Here is a 24071-nt window from a genome sequence, read left to right as displayed (position 1 = left end):
GATGGGCACTCCGGCAACCTGAACCGACCTCTGCAGCCTGCTCTCGCTAGACAGAAGGAGTAGTGCAATAAAGCCCGGTTTCTGCTGTTATGAAGCCGAGAAGAATCACACACATGTGCAAAAATACAGGGACAGCTAGATGAAGAACAGATCTGTAGTCTCGATCCAAACCGGTGGACTGTTTAAAACTGTGAAGGCAACACCTCAAACGACTGAACTTAGTACCTTTGCCCCTGGGGCCCCGTTCCCTTTCACCAGTCAGAGGTAAAATAATATCTGCCCCCCACTCCCCTCTACGTGTCAGTGGCCTCATTTTTTCAGCTCCCCTCCTTCTCTGAAAGGCCAAATCCAGTTTGCTGTCCTCCTCTGCGTTGCCATGGTACTGCCCCTGAAAACAGCAAGTCATTTCCTGCTCTTCAGATAGAAAAGCTCAAACATTTCTAACTGACCAGCATAATCGATTAACAATGCTACTAATAGACAGCTAGTCACCTTTAATTCTGCTTCTAAGTCAGGATTGTTTGCTTATTAACATACTTGTGTTGCACTGTTTTACACAATCGGTAAAAAAAAAAAAAGCAATTGTAAAGTAGAACATAAAGGACAGTATTTCCATTTAGAACAGTTTTAGAGTGAAAATCATGAAGGGGGGGGGGGTAAAAAAAAAAAGTTTTTAGGTTTAGTAATGACCTTTTCCAACCACCAGATGGCAGTGTTGTTACTGTTCTGTTAACCATATCAAACAAGAACATTAAGGTAATCCATCCATCCTCTGAATCCCTTTCAGGGTCACAGGTCTGCTGGAAATAACCCAGCTACTGTCCATAACTAGTCGCCAGTCCTTTTCACAGACTCACACATGTTCATCTAGGGACAGCTTAGAGACACAAACTTACCTATAAAGCATTTTTTTTTGGATGCTTTCTCTGCAGTTCCTAAAGAAAATATGCACAGGGAGACCGTGCAAATTCCACACAGAAAGATCCAGCTGAGATTTGAACCAGGATTTTCAAACATACTTGATATGTTTTCAAACATATGAAACATGATTTTGGTGCTTGTGTGTGTATGTGTGGTTTTTTTTTGTGGGATCATAGCACTTTTGATTGCACAGCTGCCCTAATGTGCCATTGTTGTGTGTTGCTATGTTTGCTAACAATGCTGACTTACCTCTGCTGTTTTGGCTCTCTGCATGGCTTCTGTGTGGCATGGCCGTGACTCGCTGCAGGGCCAGTACCTGGTGCACGGTGAGCACAAGAGGGAAGGTGTCTTAACAGAATCCGGCGGCAGCAGCACTCTGCGTGACTACAAGAGCGACCTGGGAGGAAAGCCTCAGCAGCATCACCAACAGCAGGCGTGCCTGCGCTCGTCCCGCGGCCAGCTTCGAGGGGGGAGCAGCCGTGGCCTGTCACGGCAAGACACCTTCGACTCCGAGACCCAGGGAAGCCGGGACTCGGCCTACACCGAGGCCGGGGACTCTTGCATGGACATTGAGACTGATCCGTACGAAGAGCCGGAGCCTTACCGAAGTGGTGGGGGCAGCCGCCTCCACCTGGCTCAGCATCATGGCCGACAGGCCTCCTGGGAGGACGAAGGTGCAGAGCCAGACCAGGAGAACCTGAACCACCCTCCAATGCCGAGCCAGACGCAGCCGCATGGACGTGCCAAGCTGAAGGAGCGCTACTGCCAGGACCCCGTGGACACAGGAGCCAACATAAGCCGCAACAAGAACCAGGACGACTGGGGGAGGGACGTGTACATCCGCTGAACCCTCACCTTTCACCTTTCTACAGAGAAAAAGGGAGCCACAGACTGAGAACAGAAATGTGGGGTTGGGGAAAAGGGCAGATTCCTTGAGATGTTAACCCTTCAACACCGGAGACGTCGTCTTCGACACCTAAATAACACACACTCTTTCACATATCGCAACTCTACGATCGTTTACGCAATCAGCGTGAATCGTTTGATTGTGACGCTGAGAAAAGCAGGTTTCCATATCAGCTGTGCACCGTTATGCGACACTTAACATTATACAGTTGAGAACTGAACTGAGTGACTCCTCCCCCTTGCCGTTCCAAATAGGAAGTACCCGCTGGCTCCAAGAAGCCAAAATCCTTTAAACTTCTATGGAGAAATAAACAGCTGTTACTCAGTCATTCTATTTGTCAGAATAACCACTCGTACTCTGATACTTTATTTAAACATATTCTTGCTAATCCCAACTTTTTTTTTTCATATTTTTTCTGTAGTGCAAGTTATTAAAATTATAAACTGGCCAATCGGATGCCTCAATAAAAGCATGTGGTGTCACGTCAAACATTCAGAATGTTTGACAGATTCTCCCAAGCCCGCTTTCAGAAGGGAGGGACGTGACCTTTCAACAAACTCACTCCTGATTAGCTAGAGTGGTTGCCATAGAAACATTGACTCAGACCAATCACTGCTTACTGACATCTTCTGGCTCCAACATTGCTCCATCCAGATCACGGGAAAATGGCGACCGAATTTACTTAATTTTGTTGGAGCCAGAAGTAAGCCATTTTCCGTGGGTGACGTAACTGCTAACGTAAAGTGTTGCAAAACAGCCTCAGAATCCACTGGAATTGCGTTAATTTAGTAAATGATTGAAAAGCTACGGTACTCGAAAGAATGTAAACACTGGAGCTAAACCTCCGGTGTTTAAGGGTTAAAGGAAAGGACGTTTGGGTTTTGGGGCCGTGCCTGTCGCAGACAAGTATCTGTTTACATCCTAGTACAATGTAATGATGTACACCTACTGCCAGATGCCATTCTCATCCACTTCTTTTTGCAAACCAGTTTAGTTATATTTAAAATAAATATGTTTTCTCTTTAATACTGCATGAAAACCATGAATTTCTATACAGCACGGGGGCAGTAAATTGTGAATCAAAGATTATATTCTGATCTCTCCTTCAGTGGTAGTGAGAGGGTAAAGCTGTTGTCCGTCACGTCTGTCCTCTGCAGTCTGAAACAGGGTTGATGTTACTTCATTAGGAGAATGTCAGGGTCTCTAGTCACCTTAATGTCACCAACTTTTTATTTGAAACGGAGGCCCAAAAGTTAAGTCTCGACTATTTTGTCACCCCAACTGTTTGAAAATATATATATATTGGGGTCATCACATTTTAATAAATTTATCAGTGTGGCTACAGTTGTCAGTGTGATTGTAATAAATAGACTCCAAAGATGTTTACTTCTTCCCAAACCTGGTTCAGCCTTTTGCAGACGTCTGATCCATTTGTTCCATTGATGTTTTCTCTGCATAAATGCATCCTCAAACCATCGCCTACAAGTTTCGCTCACGTGGATGAAGCATCCAGCCTTAGTCACTCCCGCCCCGAAAACACGCCCTGTTCAAGAAAACCTCCAATCACAAGTGCCGGAATGTCTCGCCAAGCCATGTCCACCCCTTTGTGTGGGATGTCTTAACTCTTGTTGCGCTCACTTTCATCCGTCTTTGTTGGCTGCTCTGAAATGCGGCCCTGCTGTTGTTTCCTTCTCTTTGCACCTGCTTCACAGTCTGACTTTCAGGGCTAATGGTGGTACAATAGTATGTATGTATGTATGTGTGCGCGCGCGTGTGATTAATCACTCCTAACTTCCACTTAAACCTCTAGCTTGTCTGATATTTGATCTGACTCTCTTCTAACTTTCTGACGGAATTGGTGTTTTTTTTTTTGTTTTTTTTCCTCTCGTAAAATTTTTTACCTCTTCGGTTTTAGTGAGCCAGAAAGAAGAGTGTCATCCGGGGAGGGGTTGTGTTTGGGGGGCAGGATCAGCTTTGGTCTTTACTGCATTATCTGTAATGGAGAATCCATGAATGTCTTTGATGGGCTGCTGCAGCCTGCTCCTGTCTTCAGGTGAATAAATATGAAATGATGATCGGTTAATGATGTTATTGTTGCGTTATCGCAATTGTTAAAATTATGAAATATAACATGTATCATTGGTTCCTGATTGTAGCTACATTTTGCTTTTTCTGCCTTTCATTTTTAATCTGTGGATAAATTCATATTTTAATTAAAGATTTAATCAGAAAGTCCCTGTCAGTTCATTGGTGGGCTTTGGGGAGTTGATAAACGGCTTTGAAAGATGCAAAAATACCAGGTGTTATGCCACATTCACACAGCCCTGGGCAACTCAAGCGACCGCTTCCAATGAAAAAACTGTAAATGCCCGTTTCTTGTTCACGCATGGCCACGCAAGTTTCTCCAACCGTTTTCAGGGTGCTACGTACAAAACACATGGCCATTGAACGCAAATTGGAACTTTGACTTATCAAGAACTCAGATTTTGTTATTGATGTATAGATGGTGTCCCCTTTAATTCACAGAAGTGGCAACCATTTGAGAATTGATCATTGAGGAGAAATTAATAATTGTGGTTGGTTCCCGGACAGAATTATTACACCAATTGTGAGTCAAGATTTGCAGCGCCTCGACATTTCACTCAAAGCCACCTCCAGCTGTAGGTGGTGGACATGCGCTAGTAAGCAAAGAGGAAGAAGCCCCTCCTTGCTTGTCCACTGTGAACGCCATGGGGCTATTTACCCTTTTAAGAGCCCTATTGAGGCCCACTCCAAACATTTTTTTTATCTATTGTAAAAGCATTACCAGCTGTCTTTTAATTATGATTATGGTGTTTTTAGGCTAAATTAAAAAAAAAAAATCTTGTGTTTTCTTTAGGACATTGTGTCTGCAGCATGGTAGAAGTTCACTAGAATTTTTTTCTCTGGGTTGTGGGCATGGAGAACCCCCCCCCCCCCCTCCCTCCCACTAGTTTACAGCCCTTCACATTCCCTAGATGATCTTAAAAGTCTTCAATTCCTCTTTGAAGAAATGCATTGATCAAACTCAGTTATCCTCTATGTGCTAAGAAGCTTTAATAATAAAAAGACAAACATCTGTAATAACTTTTGACACAATAGTGGGCAATTTTAAGTTTTAATTTTAACAACAAAGTTCACTTTAAAGTTTGTTTGCTTTTTAATCTGCAGCTTCAGATTTGGAACCTTGAACGTTTTTGTTTTAATAAAACACCAAAAAGTTGAAATACTTTTAAACACAATAATGGAAGGAGGGTAACATTGTTTTATTGCAGCTTTATAAATAACTACATAGATAAAATAATGGACAAATTAATTACAGGCGCAAACAAATACATATGAACACAAGAGGTGTCCAAACCAGTTTGTTTTTAAAATAATCCGTCTGGTTCTCGGATAATGTTACGTGGAAATACCTTAACGGCCCGCAAAAAACTCCGGGGAATACCTATATTATTGTGATCAGTCCGCGTTTTGCTTTCTGTTTTGGCCGCTGAAATGTTTCCGAAGTATCTTGGCAACGCCAGCGGTTTCTCTTCCCTTTCCATACTGAAAGGAGCGCGTGTGTGTGTCGTCAGTCCGCCTGTGACGTTTGCGTAACAGAGACGTTCCGACGTGAGATGCTTTCAGGTACTCTCAGCCAAGCTCGAAAAATATTTATCACAACAAAAATAATTTCAAGTTAAAAAGTTTATGAAGAAATACAACAATTAAATACTTACATAGTCCTTCGAAACAACTTAATAACTTGATAGTACCTGCTGTACGACTTATTTGTCGACATATTAAATAATAATGTTTAAAAGATGTGGACTTTTCATTATTCAAAGATAATCAGCTATGTTTATCTTTAAGGCTGTCTGGCTGGATAAACACTTTATGACGTTTAGCTTTAAATTCAAATTCAACTTTATTTACAGTGTACATTTCCTACCCTTCAACACCTCGAGGTGCTTTACAAACATAGGAAAACATACGTACATTAAACAAACTGAAACAACGAAAGAAGGCCATTAAACCTGTTAAAAATCTAAAACAGTCAATGAGGCACAACAGCAACATGAGAGTGTAAAACTTGTCAAAAGTAAAGCTAAAAATATAACTTTTCAGCTTTCTTCCATTTTTATTCCATAACGTTTACCATCAAAATCTACTATTCTTATTAGGGTTGCTAGAAGTAATATAGCAAAGTGGCAAAGAGGTCAGTGCCAGACCCCGTTTACATACACTGACGTGTCCCACGGTTTTGAACGTATCAGCAGAAATTGCACGCTGCGGGTTTTCCGTGAGAAGCGCCTCCCACGCATGCAAGATCAGAAAAGGGACAGTTAAGCCCGTGTTTTCCATCAGTCAGCTTTTGACAGGTAATACAGAGTGTTCTCCTCCTCTTGTATTTACTTTATTTTGATTTTTCGGCGCTCATAAATTTGATAAAAATGGGGTTTCTTTTGACCAAGATGATGGCTGTGTTCGGAGACAGAGGTAGGTATATATACATTCCTGTGATACTATCATCTATAATGTTATGATTAAGCTTTTGTTAGATGCTATTGTTATTAGCACACTAAAAATTAAATTACTAAATACTGTATTTTATAATGCACAAATGTTCTTTTTAAATTGTGAAACTTTTGTTCTTCGACTGTACATCTGAGATGTAATCCTGCTCAGTTCATCACATTCATGCTTTTATCTTATCAGTGTGCTGTAGTTATGTTTGAACTAGCAGAACAGATGTAATTCACGCAGTTTGTTTTGTGCTGATTGAGCAACTTTGTTGAACTTTCCTGCAGAACACAAAGTCATCGTTGTGGGATTGGACAACGCCGGGAAGACAACCATCCTCTACCAGTTGTAAGTGACCTGAACCTCTTTCATAGACCAGCGTCTTCGACGGCGATACGTCGTCATAGTTATGTCTGACTAAAGATGTGCTCTCAAACTCCTCCAGTCTAACGAAAGAAGCCGTCCACACATCACCCACCATTGGCAGCAATGTTGAAGAGATCATTGTTCGCAACACTCACTTCATGGTTTGGGACATTGGAGGGCAGGAGAGTCTGAGAGCCAGTTGGTACTCCTACTACAGCAACACAGAGGTAACACATCTCATATACAAAGACCCACGCCAGTGAAAATGTTAGTGTTGTTAACAGGTTCTTGTAGCATTTTTCTCATGATAGAGGATGTACGTAAAGCAAATTAAGATTAAAACTGCATTTAGAATTTTTATGTATTCAAACTGCTGTAAATCAGGACCAGACAAAAATAAATGCTGTTTGAAAAAGCTTGTTGTTGATAGATAAATTGATAGCTCCATTTCAATCAACTTGTAGACAACTAGATCCAGGGAAGCTAACGGGAGAGAGTGTTAACAAAGAGATGATGGGAACTGGGGGCGGGCTTAGTCCATGCCAACAGTCTCAGAGGCAACTCAGAAGCAAACTTCTATCGAACTATTGAAACTATGACATAGAAAATGATACAGGTTTTGGGATTTTGGCTAAAAACTGCATAATCACAATGAAAAGACCACTGGGAACACTTTTACAATAGATCAAAAGATGATTGGAGCGGGACTAAATCCCAGATAACCTTTAAAGATTTGTAGCTTTATGTTGGTTTTATGTAGATGCATATTACAACCATGTATTTGCTTTTTTAGATCATCCTTTTGGTGGTGGACAGCACTGACCGTAATAGATTGTCTATAACCAGAGAGGAATTACACCAAATGCTTGCACATGAGGTACTTATTTCCCATTTTCTTACCATGCTCTTTTGCTTCATATACAAACCTTTTTGTTTGTAACTAAATGGAACATTTAGTAAATGACTAACACACCCACACCTTTTAATTTGAGCTGATTGTTTCCTTTTAAAAGGGCGTGGAGAATCCAAATGCGACTTTGACGTCAAACTTTTACGTTCTTCAATTAGTACAATTTGTTTCTGGGAAACTGCTTTGGTTTTCATTAGAACAAACAGACAGTAAACAACCGATTGAGTCATAAATCACCAGCTCACAATAATGATGTGAAAAAATGAGGAAGTTTCACCATGTGAGGTAGCATCACAAATAGTTTTGCTGCGTTTGGTAGAAAGTGTCAGATTTGTCTGGGTTTCCCACAGCAACATTTGATTGTTCCTTTTTGTTTGGTTGTAGGATCTGCAGAACGCAGCGGTTCTTATTATTGCGAATAAACAAGATGTCAAGGGCTCCATGACAGTTGCAGAGATCTCTGAGTGCCTCACACTCAACTCTATCACATCCCACCCCTGGCATGTCCAGGCCTGCTGCGCCCTGACAGGAGAAGGGTGAGCTGAGCACGCACGTCATACTCATGTTGTTAGTCCTACTTAACCACCCAGTAGACAAAGCTTTTCAAACAGCTTCTGTGCAAATAGTAGCTTTGGTCTAACCTCTTATTTACTTCTGTCTTCTCTCCCTACAGTCTACCTGCCTGTCTAGATTGGATGAAATCACAAGTTGTGGTAAACTGATGCCACTTCCAGTGACTGAAACTTCCCTGAACCGAGCCAGGCATCGCACTTCTTTGTGCTGTCTGTGCGTGTGATGGCATTTGTAACAAAGACTACAGTTTCCAGACCTTCTGCCTGTTTTGTGGGAGTCATCAAAAGACCTCTGGGTGGACGTACATTACAATGAACTGGATTTTTTGTTATTTCAGTTTTTTATGCAGTTTTCTTACTTGTAACTGTGGAAACACACACTACCAGGAATTGTTTTTGTTCCGTAATGTGTGAAGAAGTGCTTTCAGTTTAGATGCCCAACCTGACAAGTTGTATCACATTCCACTTCGCGTCATTTTACTGGGGTTTGGTAAAAGACAAAGGCTTGTCACATTCATGAACAGTTACCTGGTAACTTAAGGCTCCTTGTTTCATGATGGAAACTGAGGTTTTGCCAGTCCTGCTAAAAAAAAACCCAACAAAACATGGCCCAGCATTACCTGATTAGCAGATTATAACAGTTAGCACTGAACCATATGTCCCTGACATTTAAAAAGTTGTTAATCTGATGGGCTGATTTCAGAGAAACCCGCCTCTGCAACAGTTAAGATCTTATTACGACCTTTAGTAGTCATTCTTATCTTTCCCATTATACTTGAACGATTCCCAGACCATGCACTTTTAGGACCTTCGTCCTCCCTTGTATTCATTTAGACCACAACGGAATGATTATAGACCGAAAACAATGTGAAGTTGTGACCACAGGTTACAGTCAGTGTGGCCTTAACCATTTTAAAGCCTTTGTTAAAAGAAATCTGATGCAAAAAATGTTATGCCACTGAACAAAAGGGTTTTACTAAACTATGTTTTCTAAATGTATTAATAATAGGCTCTTAAAACATATTCTGTACATTACAGAAATTCCTACATGAGAAAGGAGCTAGCTGCTAAGTACTTAAAGATGTAATTCAAAGTGTAATTTTTTTTATATTTCGTACTTTTTTAAATAATTTATGACATTGTTATTATTAAAATCGTATGTGTTTTGGTGTATTTTCTTACCTATACTTTGTTGCATAGATAATTTTTATTTAAATATTATTACACAGATGATTAATTGTGTGTGATGTGTTTTTTGTCTTGTAAAAATACTTATTTATTTTAATGAAATTTATTCCGAGAAAAACCTTGGAAAAGATTTTTGCCAGGGGGCATCCGGATTTGAACCGGAGACCTCTTGATCTGCAGTCAAATGCTCTACCACTGAGCTATACCCCCTATGATGCTTGGCGAAAATGTGTGTTTATATAATTATCCACCATGACCACCTCTAACGTTTGTTTTGTTTGTTTTGTTCATTATGACGTCCAAACAATCGTTTTAAGAAGTAATTATACTGAAAAAAAAATAGATTTAAAAAAAAGACGCTATAGGTTTGACATCGCCCCCGTGAGGCGAACTTAATGGGCTCATTTTAAAGAGTGATATTGGCTATATTGATAAATTATTAAGTTGTCTAACTACATTCCCATTAGTAAAATACAGTAGGCTACCAGTTTCCATCTCAAGCTCATCAACAAAAAAAACAAAAACAAAAAAACACATACAAGTTTCTGTTGCACATTTAGGGAAACTGCAGACTTTCCAGACAGAATGTTAAGGACGCAATTTGGAAACCAACACATGAGAAATAAATCATTTAAGGCAAAACCAGAAAAAGTGCAGTATTTTTATCCTTACAGTACTTGGATTATTGAATGTGTTGTATTTGGAAGGAATGAGTGGACTTTCTTCAAAAATATCAGCATTTCTGTTAAGTATGTTTGATTTAAGTTGAAAGTTTGGACGTTCATCTGGGCGCCCCATAACATCTGATGACCCATGTTAGATAACCACAGAACATACATTCATGAGTTTACTGATCTGTACTTTGTAACCCTACTGAGCACTATACAGAGTTCACCAAGGAATGAAGATTGCATGTGCTCATTGGGACTTTTTGAAAAAGAAAAAAAAAGGACAGACATTAAATGCGGCAAAAGATTAAAACAAAATACACAAAACTGGAGATGCACATAAACATAAACCAAGACCAATTTTAAAACAAAAATATAAATCTCCTGGAAGGAAATTGTACTTTTCTCTGAGCTGAGACTTCACTGACATCTTCTGGTTGAAAATATAGTACTCAATTGTGTAACATTGCAGGTTCTGTGTGAGTGAAAACAATTCTTTTGATAGACATTTAAAAAAATGATACAATCTTTATGTAGTCTGAATGGAAAGGAATTTAAAAAAAGAGCAATTCACAAATACTCAGACACTGACCTCCAATCCCTAAAGTAAAGAACAACTCTGATAAAAATTGTGTTTTGGGTGTTTTTAAATTGTGGCATTTTTCTCACGATGGAGGATACGTAAAGAAAACTAAGCTTAAAATTACAAATTGCATTCAAATCAGGAGAGGTCGAAAAAAAAAGCAGGTTAAAAACCTTGTAGGTGTGATGTAGAGCCCACAACAGCAAGCCACAAGCTTTACAAGGTCCTGGGAGAGGATGTGAACAAAGGGATGATAGGAACTGGGGGCGGGCTTCCTCCCACAACTTAGAACTACTGCCGCTCTACAGAAACTATGTCCTAGAAAACAACAGAGATTTTTTTGATTTTGGCAAAATCATAATTTAAAAAACACTTTTACAATACATCAAAAGATGATCAGAGTGTGACTGTCCTCTCTTTTGGACATGGAATAAAAAATAATACTCAGTGAACTTGTCAGATTTGTTTTATATTTAATTACAAAAAAACATTTTGTATTGATCTTTTGCATCCAATGTCTTTTAACATCATACTCACTGTACGAAATATTACCCCACGACCTGTTTGTTTAAGTTAAACTTCCATGTATTTATTCCTAGCAGTGAATATATGACTTTTTAAGTTGTAAATGCCATGCCTCCATGTTTCTCCCACAGAATCTATTCTGGCTCCCACAGTTGATAGAAAATGTGAAAACAGTGGGTATGAGAGGCGCTGGAGTTTACCACAAAGCACATAAAGTTTGCTTCACATGCCATAAAACACACGTTTTTCACATATCCACGGGTAATTAAACAGCAAAAAGGCGTCTTTTGTGTTCCATGGGGACAACAAAAGGATTATATTGTTCAAACACAGCAGAGACAATGTTTTGAGAGACTGTAAACAGAGCTGATACTGATTGGGTAATTTCATGACCAGCACTGATTGTGAATCTGGCTTGCTCTGTTCGTCTTCTAACATCATCTCAGATGTTACATGTCTTAGATTTTCAGCAGCTGGTTTAGACAGAGGGAGGTGCCAAATTGTTTTCATCTGTCTTAAGAATGATACCGGCTCTCTGATGAAGTGCTTTAAAGTTTAGCAAAATAGTTCGACGTCACATCAGTCGATGACAGATCATTCCCTGACTTGAAGCCTATCAGCTGAGGTGTTTGTCTTTGAGATCACTGCGGAGGAGAGAAGGGGTGTAGTTAGATCCAGAGGAAGAGGAGAGTGGCTTTAGGAAGTGGGAGGAAAAAATATTTTTCTGCAAAGAGGAGGCAAGTGAGAAGAAAGCAGGAGCAGACACCACACTTTTGGTCAAACATGTGCTTCCATCTGGTGATGTTGCTTCTCTGTTTCCCCCAAATAGAAATGACCAATGTTTGGGTTCAGCAGCAGACAGGTGAGTGTTGCATGCTTTCTCAATTTTTCTCTTTTCTTTGTATAAATATATTAAAGGTTGAACATCAAGTTTTTGCTGAACTTCTTCACCAGTGTTGAATTTTTTTAATGCAAAAGTGAATTTTAGCATTTTTTTTCTTTTTAAATTTATAGTCGTAGCTGTGTGACCGCCTTTCACATTGAAGAACATCCTAACATTTTCATTTACATACCAATGTGACAGAATCTGTGCCACTTTGTGTTCTATATTTTGACATGCTGCAAACCACAGAACTTCAGTACGAGACTTTATGGAGAAAGCCATGGCCCAGTCTTTTCCACTTTACACAGAAAATAGAATGAACTAGTTTACAATAAATGGCTCAATAAAAAGGCGGTATTCCACAAGCATGCAGCTCAGTCTGAGCCACGAGCAGACTGTCAAAAGTTTAAAATTAGATTGATCTTTTCCCACTATTATAATTCTGCAGAATTTCTTTTCAGTTTTCAGAATTTCCGTTTTCTTACGCTGTTACAGAGTCCTTGTTAATAATTGTTTTCCAGATTTTGGGTCTTTGTTTTTCAGAGGGTTTTTACTGTTGGAGATAAAGTTTGGAAAAATTTCATTATCTCGATGAAATTTTACTTTTGCCGGTTTGAAAGATCTCCAACATGAGCTTTTAGGACAAATGTTCCTTCTCAAATCAGAATCGGTGATCATCAATGTTCTACAGAGATGTTTTTTTTTCCCTTTTTCTTAGAGCCACTAAACTATGTGTAAACAGAGTCGCTTTATCAATTGGTCCTTTGAGAGCCATTAAAGCCATTTGAACCAGTCTTTAAAAACAAGATGAAAATTAATTATTTCCTTAGACAATGACCTTCAAATATGACCTGCTGGTTCTTGCCCTGTATGGTTTGCCAAGCCAAAGTTGTGAAAGAGATCACATCTGAAGGACTGAATCACTGACCCTTTGTTATTGTCTGTGAAACTCAAACTGAACCTTATTTTGATGAAACGGACTTGTAATCAAAACACACGTGTTTGAGGAAATCTGATTTATGGAGGGGTCTCACAATCAATTCTGTTCTGGATTTTTTTTGTTTCATTTATTCAATTTTCTTGTGAAACAAGAACCATAAATGTCCTTGTTTCTGCCATGAGTGGGTTTCTCTTTGTTCAAGAAAAACTAAGTTTGTGTCTCCTTTCCAGAACATGAGCCATGAGTTCTCCTGGTTAAGGATGTTATGCATCGAGGATTCCTGATGTTTATCTTTAGAAAGAGCCTTTCCTAAAATCTCTAGAAATGATCATTGTTGCTGTAGTATTTCACCATCTCCAATGCATGGCCAAAAAAAACATTACGCACCACCATTATCCATGCTATTTAACAAAAGTTTGAGAGCCTTGGTGATTCTCCCTGATAAAAAATATGAATACATCAAGATCTATGTAATTGAATTTAGTCAAAGCCTATTTAGGCGGAGTAAAAGTAGGCAAACTCAAACAAACTGTGAGAGTTGATCGTGGATGATGTTTTGGAGTCCCTGCCAACTCCTGCAGCCTGTACCCAGGAAGGGTGCGTCCTCTCTAACCAGGCTTGGCTGACCACTCACAAAAAGGCAGCTAAAAGTGGAGTTCTGTTTGCTCCGTAAAGAGTAGGAAGAGGTCAGTCTTCACGCCAAAACATCTGGCTTTTTATTGTTTGTGCACTATGCAAAGTAAATGATTCTTTTGCCCACTATGTATTTTCCACTCACTTATCATTTTGACCTTTTTTTAAGCCTATCTATTTCTAAACTTTGTGGGGATGTTTTAGCCACTAAAGAGCACAAATGATCAATAAAATACACCAAATTATGTCCTCTAACCAAGGAATTAAAACAGATTATCTATTTTAGAGTGCAGCAAGTTTAAGCTAAAACAATTGTTATTTCACACCCTAATTGTTTATATACTTTAGTTTCCATTTCACTATGAATGGATTGGCAAAAACTTCATCTTAGAGAGCTTAAATGTAAACTTGACCTATGTTTATTTGAATTTCTGCCACTGAACACAGTAATCTTGTTTAATGGAACGATGACCTGTGAAGACAAAAACCCCAGCTTTATTTTGAGCACTAATTCACTTTCAAAAGTCAGTGTGCATGTTCCGCAGTGCCAATCTCTGCAAGTGAGTAGATGCCATCTGGAAATCTTTCCTCGCATATGCAATGGCAGGTTTAAGTCTAGGTTTACAATAACACACAGTCTGACACAAACGCTTTGACACACCACTTACTCCAGTCAAAAGGGTGGAGAAAAACTAATATAAGAGCCCTATGAGGTCAGGTCATTTGGACTGCCCCTTCAGAAACTTGTTAAACTGTAACTGTTGTGGTTGTTGAATACATCAGAATAATAATAGTGTGAGCAGACTGATGTTTAAAGCAGCCCTTGCCAATATCCCACGCAGACTGAACACTGAGGGTTTGGCAAAAGCTGCTGAAATCAAGACAGGAATGCAGGCAGCTAACCAACATCAGCTACCTCTAAATGGTAAAAGAAGACTTGACCATGACTGAGTTTTTTAAGACAAGAATTTAAACTTAAGCTCAGGAAAATTCATTCAACTCTAAAACAGAATTTTTGGACAAAAATGCCTTTTATTTTCCAAAATGTCTTCTCTAAAATTTCTTCTACGTGAGTGGTTCAAGTCCCACTCCAATCATCTTTTGATCCATTTTGAAGCGAGGGACTTTTCATTATGATTATGCCGTTTTTAGCCAAAATGTAAAAAATAGATGTCATTTTCTGGGTCATAGCTTCATCAGAAAATTCAAAATTCGCCTGAGCTGTGGACATGACTTTTGGAGCAGCGTAAGCCCCACCGCACTTCCCATCACACATCTGTTTGAGCACTCTCCTGCTAGCTTACATCCCCTCATAATCTAACATTAGTGGTGTAAAAAAAGGAGCAATCCAGGAGCTTTTCAGCCGTACAGATGCCAGCTCAGACTAAGAAAACAAAACGTGCATGGATCCATTTATCTGCAAGTGGATGCATCAGAACGGAGAGGAGCAGGGAACTTGTGGCCTGCTGATTGAAGCTTTTATGTCACAACTGCAAGCTTTCTCAAATCGCATTTTTTCGTGTTTCATAATGATTTGAAGGAAGAAATACTTAAGAATTAAATTTTAAACTTAATTTTATTTTTATATGCCCTTCACCATCAGAAAAAAGTCACAGGTACATGTTAAAACATCAAACACATTTTTCATCAGAGTGGGTCTCCAGAAATTCTGCAGATCAGTAATTTTGGTCACTTTTATTTCTTTGACCTGCTATCCGAAATGGGACAAAAGCATATTTGCTTTTAAAACCCTACAACATTGTTCTTGGGTTCTCCAGTGTTAAATGAGCAAAAACTCCAGCAGACAGAACATAATTCATGCCGGCCTTTAACAACCCATCTGCAATTCAAAAGAAAACTGATTGTCATGGCAAATGTTTAGATGCTGAGTGAGTGGATCAGCAGGATCTTTATACAATTTGAGAAAAAAGCAAAGTAGTAACTAAAGGGTTTTCATATTTAAACAAGGAGAGAATGTTTTCAATCATGTGCTTTTATGTTTAGGTTAGCTACGGGAGCCGGAAGCTTCTTGCTATGTTACAGAAAGTAGCATGAACATTTATTTGTTCATGCTACTATAATTTAATGATCAATTTGTCTGAGCGTAGGATACCGAACCGGACCACATGAGGTTCGGCAGGATCGCCTTGCTCATTTTTATCTGCTCAGCTGTTGACAATCCCCGAAACAACAGAGACGAACTCTTCGCAGCAGCCGAGCTGACCGCGGCGTTTCCAGCAGGGAACTGAGCGCGACGGGGAGTCTTTTCTGGCTTTTTTTGTACGGATATTTTCAAGCTTCACGCCCAACGCCTCATGTAGTCTGCTGAAAGCCAGAAACAACAAAACAGCATACGTTAAGTACACGAGGCAGCCTCTAATTAGGGTTAGGTAGAACACCCCGCGAGAAAAAAATGGCGCTAGTTTCGGGTTTATATAGTGGCATCTACGTCACTACAGTGTCCTGTGAGGTCAAAAAGATCGTTTATCGTTTGATCTTATCCAAAGGTGCTGTTTAGTGGGATGCCGGTGTAGGTACCGGTTAAGTGAAGTTTTGAGATGTTCCTAAATTAAAACGTGTTTCTTTGCCGTAGTTAAAGTAAAATTCTAAATAAAAACAACTAGATATTTAAATTAGTTTTACATTATATTCCTTTTTTATAATAAGTTATATTTTAACAAGTTCCATTTCTGAATGTAGGTGAAATTTCTTTTTTGAATACACGGTTTATTAAACAATAAGGTGTACTTTAAGCTTTAAAAAAAAAAAAGACTATCCTACATTTTTTTTAAAGTGAAGTCCCTTAGAAATAGTGCACCCTTTGCAAACCTTTAGGCGGAACAACTTCCTGAGGTTACTTCTTTGCAGCTGCATCAAATAAAGGATATAAGAACATAAAACGTCTGTGGGTCTAAATCCTGTTTTAAACATAAACAAACCAGCAGTCTTACATTTTCAACATTCTCCTAAAACTAAAGCATGAATTGGTGGGTTGATAGTTAAATATCGGTTGAAACACCCACAGGTGTAGCTATAACCTACACCAGTTTGCTTACCAGAGTTGGTCTAATTTGATCGTAGGTTTTGACTGTGACTTCCAGACTCTCAGTAAATGTTTTTGCATCGTCCCTGCCTTCAGGCATATAAAGCAGAGCAGTTCAAAAGCAAATTGTAATTTTTCATTTGGCTGACTTACTCAGTACAAAACCACAGCTGTAAACATCCCTCCAAGGAGTTTGAATCAAACTGGTGTCTGAAATGTTTGGTAAATTGTGTCTTTTTTTCTCCTTGAGATTTTTTAAATTTGTAGATTTGTTTATTTTATTTTTTTTCAATCAGACATGGAATCCTGACAGAACAATGGGAATAATTTCCAACTTTTTGGACAGGTGACTGGTATAGAAGGACTTCACAAGACCAGGGAGAGGACAGACCCCAGAGATCATCCATGGACCACACCAGGAAAAGCATGGGAGTTCTGGGTGGAGAAGTAACCATCAACACTTTGCCTGACAACATGACAAGGATTGCGGTAAGGGGGTTAACCACAATGTTTCTTATGACTGCTGTGGCTTTGGGGATTATTTTGATTTTGTAACCTGTTCTGTTTATTTTAGTTGGAGTTAAACACTGCCCTCTTTTGGAAAGAAACATTTGCTTTTTTTCCACAAACTTGGAAAGCACACAACAGCAGAGGATTGAAGGATGTTCTACTCTGTGAACCGATGCTCCACTTTTCTAATGTTTGATCCTTTCTGTTTTTCCTCTGACTCAAGGATTCTGCCAAGTATTACACGTGGAGATACTTTGGCACCAAGGACCAGCGCACTCGTGACCTCTGGGTTGACATGAGCGATCCACGACACGGCCAAGTTAGAGACCATAGCCTTCTGTCAAATTCATACAAGCAGGCTGTGGTGAGTCACTTAAGCATTCTTGTTTTCTTTATGAGTAAGTATAAAAGAAAACAGAATCAATCATTTTATGGTGTGTCACATTAACAAGAGACTGCTTTAATTGGAGCGACGCCTACAGCTAAGGCTTTATTATAAAAAAAAAAATCCTCTATTCAAATTTCCAAACTGCAACTTTCTGTTATATCTCTTATGTACATTTGACAAAAGAGGTAAAACAAAACTTCAGAGGAATTTCCATTGAAGAGGGAATATTCATGCTACTTTTGTCAAATTGTAGAAATGTTTACATTCGATAAAGACATAGGCTAAACCAGTTTAGTATAAAAAGTAGTAAGGAAATTAAAAAGTTTAGAGTCAGGAAACACACATTAAACTGGGGTTATAAAAAATGATTAAACATTTTTTTCTGATTTGCAAAACAAAGGTGTGCAATTTTGGAAAACAAACATTTTACATGTTATTTGTATTTATCAGAAAATGATGTCTTAATGTACAGTTTTACAGAATCAAATCAAACTTTATTTATAAAGCACTTTTCATCCATATGTAACACAAAGCGCTTTACACGGTAAAAACATTTTTCTACTTAAAAAACAAAAGCACCAACCTCTGGGGCAACCCCGCCACCCCTTTACCATCACCCATAACTGGGAAACCTCTGTTTATGCGTTCTCCCGCTTGCTTACAGCCCCCCACAACCCCATCTAACATTGCCTGTGCAACAAAAATGGCGAGCAATATTGTAGCTACCCAGCCGTACAGTTTTGAGGCAGATACCAGCTCAAAGGAGGAAAATGAAGACGTACATGGATGTACATTTGTTTGAAAGTGGATGCATCAGTACGAAGCGGAGCAGGGAGCTTGGGGCCTGCCCAGCAGATTTCCGTTTTCACAAAAAAGCTATTTTTGAAACCACTTTTTTTTATCTGCTCCTAATTCACAATAATTTGACTATATATATACTCAGAAATACAATTTTAAGCTTAATTTTAAGCTCCATCGTGTGAAAATGTCACAAGAGCATGTGCAAGTCTTTAACCTATTCTGCAGAATGTAAGCAATAGAAATTTGGACTTATAGAAACCTAATTTAATAGCTCGAAATGACTAAAGAACTACAGTATACCACTGAGAGCACTTGACACTGTCTAGATTACAGCATAAATTAGAATCTGAACAAGTGCCCACACTTGTCACAAGAAAACTGTTAATTTGCAGTCAAATCCTGTGAGACACACATTTCTGAAGAAAGTTGATTAAGGATCACAACAATGTACACCAACTGAATATGCAGTGTCAGAAGTAATAGTAAAACTGCCATTTGAACTGGTAACCTCTTAATCAATAATTAAAAATAACAGAACTATTGGCCCTTTGTAAGCTGTTCAGTCTTTTTTTAGTATCTGCAATCAACTACATGCAATATTTGATGAAGGAAATGGCTGCATAAAGTAAATTATACATTTTTCATTTGTCATCATTTAAAAAAGTTTGATTTATTCTATAGTTTAGGCAAAACAAAAAGCAGAAAAGCTGCAGAGTTTTTTTTTTTTTACTATAAAGTTATTCCTCAAAATGTGTCTTTCGTTAAAAAATGTTAAGCTTTAATTATTTTTTGAGCAAAATGATTCATGAATGAAACTGTGAAAGAATACTACTATGTTTGGATCTCGGTAAATTTATTTGTTGTGTTTTTGTATATGTGTTCTCTCTCTGCAGAGGGTTGCCTTGTCTTTCACCTTTCCTTTTTATGGACATCACCTGAGGCTGATTACCATAGCAACAGGAGGTACATCATGACTGCCTAGCGGATGCTGAGGAGACTTTAAGGGGCAAAAGTGTGATTAAAGGTGAAAAGTCCCCCTTAAAGCCAACATATTCCTCTGTGTGGACATTTTCCAGGATTCATCTTCACGGGAGATATTACACACCGTATGCTGACCATGACACAGTACATTGCGCCTCTAATGGCAAATTTTGACCCCAACTACTCTAAGGAATCAACAGTGAAATACCTGGATAATGGTATGACAAAATCTGATGTATTCTGTCCTTAGGAAGTTCTTAATTTGTTCTCTGAAGTCATTTTTTTTCCTTTAACGTTATTTTAGGAGAAGTGTTTGTGGTCCAGTGGGGGAACGTCAGGCTTTCAGGCAGAGAGTCAGAGGGCGCTTTCACATTTCAAGCAGCACTTTATAGAACTGGAACGATCACTTTCAGCTACCAAGAAGTGATGGACACCCTTCCTCTTCGTTTTGCAGCAATTCTAAATATTCATCACACGAGTATCCATCCACTTTTACAGTATTTACTTTTCTTTGGTCTGTTTTCCAGATACCTTTGTCATTGGACACAATGGGATCTGCTGAACATCCAATAAAGGTCGGTTTGTCAGATGCTTTCATGGTCACGCCATCATCTCCTCAGTCACCAGGTCATTTTCATTCTTTAGCATCAATTAAAAAAAAAAAAAAAAAAAAAAAAAAAATCTGCATTCTAAATTTTATATTATTAATGACAATGCAGCTCAGCAGATCTACGAGTATCATCGGGCTGAAATAGACATCACAAAGCTAACCAGTTATTCTGCTGTTGAGTTTACACCACTGCCTTGTAAGTTAAAGTATTTATTCAATTAAAAGTCGCTAAAAATGCATTTGAACCATTTAAAATAATTAACTGAAGTCACTAAAATACTTGTTTTTTTCCCCTTAGCCTGTCTTCAACATGACAGTTGTGAGCTCTGCCTCTCATCCAAAGAAAGCTTAGGCTGCAGTTGGTGTCATGTTCTCCAGAGGTGAGTGGGACATTCTGTGCAGGATTTCTGGAAGAGGCTTCGCGCCAAATTTTCCATCCGTGATGTCTTGCAGGTGTTCAGATGGGATGGATCGACACAGGCAAGAGTGGTTGGATTATTCATGTTCAGAAGAGGTATAGACTGGGTACTAATAATCTATCATTTCATTAATGACATCCCTGTTTTTTTTGTTTAAAATGGTATCATAATTTTATGGTGTACGGGGCAGAGCAAAAATGCGACCTGTGATGACTACAGTGATGACAGCTACACTGGTTCATCTTACACTCCAGAGACTGAGCGCATGACGTTGTTGCCTCCTCCACAAGGCTGTAAGAATGAGGGTGAGATTAAATGCAATTATAGCAGTGACTATGGTAGTTCTTTTTTCCCTTTGACTTTAAACTTTAAAGATTAAATTTCGCATTTATTTCAGGTTACAATAAACATCCTACATTGAAGTTACTGTGGAAGTTATTATAATATTCCTTTGTGTTTGGATTGTTTTCCTCTTGTGTTTCCATTTTGGCTTCAGAGGTTAAAACCAACATTTCCCCCAAGAGTAAAGGACGGGCAAACACTGGGGTGATAGCTGGTGTGGCAGCGGCTCTGGTGCTGCTTTTGGTTCTAATACTTGTTGCTCTTTACATCAGCTGCCATCCCACTATGTCTTCATCGCTGTACCTCACCCAGGTGAACTATAAATAATGTCTGCGCATCTGACTTTAGTCAAATTGATGCTCAAATGGAATCTGATCACGGATTTGTCGGTTATTGCTTTTCAGAGACGCAAGAGCTACTGGCCCTCCTTGAAGTTTCAGAAGAAGCAACCTGGTTACACAGAAGTGGAGAGAGAAGGTCAAGAAAAATACTGTTTTGTTGAAGCTTGACCATTATCAGATATTTGATAAGCTTGTTTGGGATCTAAGTGATTACATATTAAGTTTGGGAAATGACTTAGAATTTACTTGTTATAAAACTTCAAATATCTGAAACTGATTGAAAAGATTTGTGTAATATGTATGTTCCTAAAGGTTGGAAACTTTTTCTGTTTGAAGGTATAAGGTTGTCTAGAAGGTGGAAATTGAAGAACACATAAAAAAATAGACCAGGGGTCTGCAACCTGAGGCTTTGGAGCCAAATGTGGCTCTTTTACCCCTCCAAAGTGGCTCTCTGGCTAAAAATAATCATAAAATAATAACCTTCATGGTTGAGGTGCACCTAGAAGTAAGAAGAACTATGGTAAGGTTTCACATCCCTACTGACATCAAGTGGCTTTGTTCGCTCTATGCTTCATCCAGAATGCACAGATTTCAAATACTAAACAAAACCTTGGTAAAAACTAACAATGGTTAGGAGTTGTCCAGACGGGAATTGCTCTATTTGTTTATTCTTTGTATACTCTTTCTGCTGGATCAAAAACCAATAAAGTCATGTTTATGTTCAAGTTGAGGAAAAAGGATGATGCCTACCAAAGTAGACCAATGGTACAACAAATAAAAACAAAGCCATTTTTATAAAGCAGGTATTTTATTTTGAAAGGAAGTCATATGAGCTTCTGTCAAAAGTAATTAAACAATTTCACATTTTGAGAAAATGTTAGTTTCTCTTTATATTTCTCTTTTATTCATTCCAAAAATATAAATAATTCATTTTAATTATTTAAAAAAAATGAATGCAAACAGTATCAAATTTTGCTAAAATAAGACTTTCCAGCTCCTACTTGGTTTTGATCACTAAAAAATAGCCTTGAGTGGTTCTGTTACTGTTAAAGATTGCAGATCTCTGAAGCTGACTGTAAAAATTGCACATTTAATGCTGGTTTTTGGAACTGTTTTTGTTTCTTTTCAATGTTTTATTTTTCCATACAAAATCAGATAACGCAGCCTCTGAATACACAAGGCCATTCATGTGTCAAACTGCTGTCAGATCTGTTGTCCACAGTGTCACTTTAGATAAAACTCCACAACCAAAGAAGAAAGACAAAAACAGAAGTTGGGCATTAAAAAAAGATAGTATTTCTCCAGAGCAGCATTTTTAAAAAGGAACAAGAACATCTTATTTAAAACATTAAACAACACAACAAAGAGTAAAACAGAACGTTCCACAAGAGATATAACAAACCTAGAGGACAAAATTGGACTTTACAGTAAATAAACAAAAAACCTCATGGAAAGAAGACAGACTATGGCGAGAGAATGAAGTGTACTTTTGGTGAAATGCATGTTATTTTTACGTTTGTTTTTTTGTTTCCTTCTCTAAACAACATGCTTTCTCAAGCACAGACCGTTCAATAATGGTGTTTCCTTAATTTTCCATTGTCTTGAAAATCTTAAATAAAATAAAAAGCACAATAGAATTTATTTTGTTTGTTTTAGGTCATATTTTAACATACTTTTTCTTGATGTCTCGGTTTCGTCTTTTTCTAAAATACTACATGTTTAAACAAAACTGATATATACTTTTTGGTGCTCTGTGTTATAACATATTTCACTGTAAATCGAAAAAAATTAAAGTCAAAATCTTTGATTTGACACAAAAAACATAATAAAGATGCTAAACCTTCATATGCACACTCAGATTAAGAACAAAGCAAGGTTAACAAAGTCAAAGGAACTGTGGTTCCACACTCATCCCTCAATATCTGTCAGTTCCTGAAAGATTGTTCCCATAGAGGCGGAATGTCAAAACCCCTCCAGTGACTGGAAAAGAACCACAGCAAGACTTTGTGCCAGGTTTAGTTAACACAGACTAAACAGTGAAAAGTCAAAGGAACTGTGGCTGAACTCCAGGATGTACACTTCTACTAACAAAATCTGCTCCATAAAGTCATTTTCCTGAGTCAAATATTGTAATTTGGCAATCATTGGGTGCTGGTGGCTCCTCAAGTTCAGGAAACCATCTGAATGGCTTTAATAGATAGAAAAGCTTTTAGTTATTTTTGTTTTCATCTCTTTAAGGAGCTTTCAAAGGCCTCTGTAAATGAAAGCTGCAGTACAGATAAAGATGTTTTGATGTTTTTGGGTATATGATTGAAAAAAATGAAATAACATGAAATAACCAATAACATTGATTATTGGTAAACTCTTGGTCTGTTTCTCCAAAATTTTCTAAAAGGGCACCAAGAGTTTATAGCAAACGTTGCAGCAGCTTTTTAGAAGGTACAACTAAAATTATTACATTGTTATGGTAAATTTAATAACTACAAATCAGCAATTCAAATGAGGAAAACTGCAATTATCTCTTAAAATACTTTTGGCAAAAGAGGGAAAATAAATTAGCCTACAAGGCTATTTTTAAAAATTCTGATTGTTGTTTTTTTTTATTTGTTAAAGAAATAGGCTTACTCGATAAAATAAAAAATAAAATAAGGAAGAAAAAATTAAGACTGAAAAGGCATGTTTAAACGGGAGTTATAGTAAATGGTTAGGGTATTTTCTGATGCAAAACAAATGTTTTTATTTCTGTTCTGAGAAAATAAACATTGACTTTTTTATTTTATATTTTTTTATGTATCATAAAAATATTTGTTGTAAAATTTTACAATCCAAAACATATTTCACTTTTACCGTTTATTGATTGATTGACGGGGATGAGGGTCCTGAGGCTGAATTTCACATGCCAACTGTTGAAATCATAGACATATCTCGCCAGCAGGTGCCGCTCTAACCATGTGTTTGTTGCTGACATCAAGTAGGACATCCAGCGAACGTGGCAGATGTCTAAAACGAATAATTT

General features: G+C 38.2%; 3 protein-coding genes and 1 non-coding gene across 8 annotated transcripts in view; 3 read left to right on the top strand and 1 right to left on the bottom strand.

The window, feature by feature from the left end:
* cacnb1 (calcium voltage-gated channel auxiliary subunit beta 1) overlaps positions 1-2161 on the top strand; it is a 33679-nt gene extending 31518 nt beyond the window's left edge. For all 5 annotated transcript variants that reach the window (XM_004071267.4, XM_011477915.3, XM_011477914.3 and 2 more), the window contains one exon: positions 1229-2161. In XM_004071267.4, coding sequence (XP_004071315.1) covers positions 1229-1768 — 540 coding nt within the window. In that variant the 3' untranslated portion in view covers positions 1769-2161. The remainder of the gene's footprint in view (positions 1-1228) is intronic.
* A 3999-nt stretch (positions 2162-6160) lies between these two features.
* LOC101156976 (ADP-ribosylation factor-like protein 5C) lies at positions 6161-9437 on the top strand. The gene is made up of 6 exons (XM_004071266.4): positions 6161-6328; positions 6640-6700; positions 6798-6945; positions 7512-7595; positions 8013-8164; positions 8302-9437. Exons 1-6 carry the CDS (start codon positions 6283-6285, stop codon positions 8348-8350), a joined length of 540 nt encoding a protein of 179 aa, XP_004071314.1. The 5' UTR covers positions 6161-6282; the 3' UTR covers positions 8351-9437.
* An 89-nt stretch (positions 9438-9526) lies between these two features.
* Positions 9527-9598, bottom strand: trnac-gca. Its single transcript has one exon. It is a non-coding gene; the product is annotated as a tRNA-Cys (tRNA).
* Positions 9599-11777: 2179 nt separating this feature from the next.
* Positions 11778-21854, top strand: LOC101166963 (plexin domain-containing protein 1). The gene is made up of 13 exons (XM_004071554.4): positions 11778-12026; positions 17010-17152; positions 17397-17537; positions 19256-19325; positions 19439-19561; positions 19648-19766; positions 19871-19970; positions 20063-20149; positions 20252-20333; positions 20407-20467; positions 20563-20677; positions 20869-21026; positions 21119-21854. The coding sequence occupies exons 1-13, from the start codon at positions 11948-11950 to the stop codon at positions 21221-21223; spliced, it is 1383 nt and encodes a 460-aa protein (XP_004071602.2). The 5' UTR covers positions 11778-11947; the 3' UTR covers positions 21224-21854.
* The last annotated feature ends 2217 nt before the right edge of the window (positions 21855-24071 follow it).

The sequence above is a fragment of the Oryzias latipes genome, chromosome 8, assembly GCF_002234675.1.
Source record: "Oryzias latipes chromosome 8, ASM223467v1".
NCBI classification, from domain to species: Eukaryota; Metazoa; Chordata; class Actinopteri; order Beloniformes; family Adrianichthyidae; genus Oryzias; species Oryzias latipes.
The sequence above is the reverse complement of the archived record's forward strand: the minus strand, read 5'-3'. Positions and strand labels throughout refer to the sequence as shown.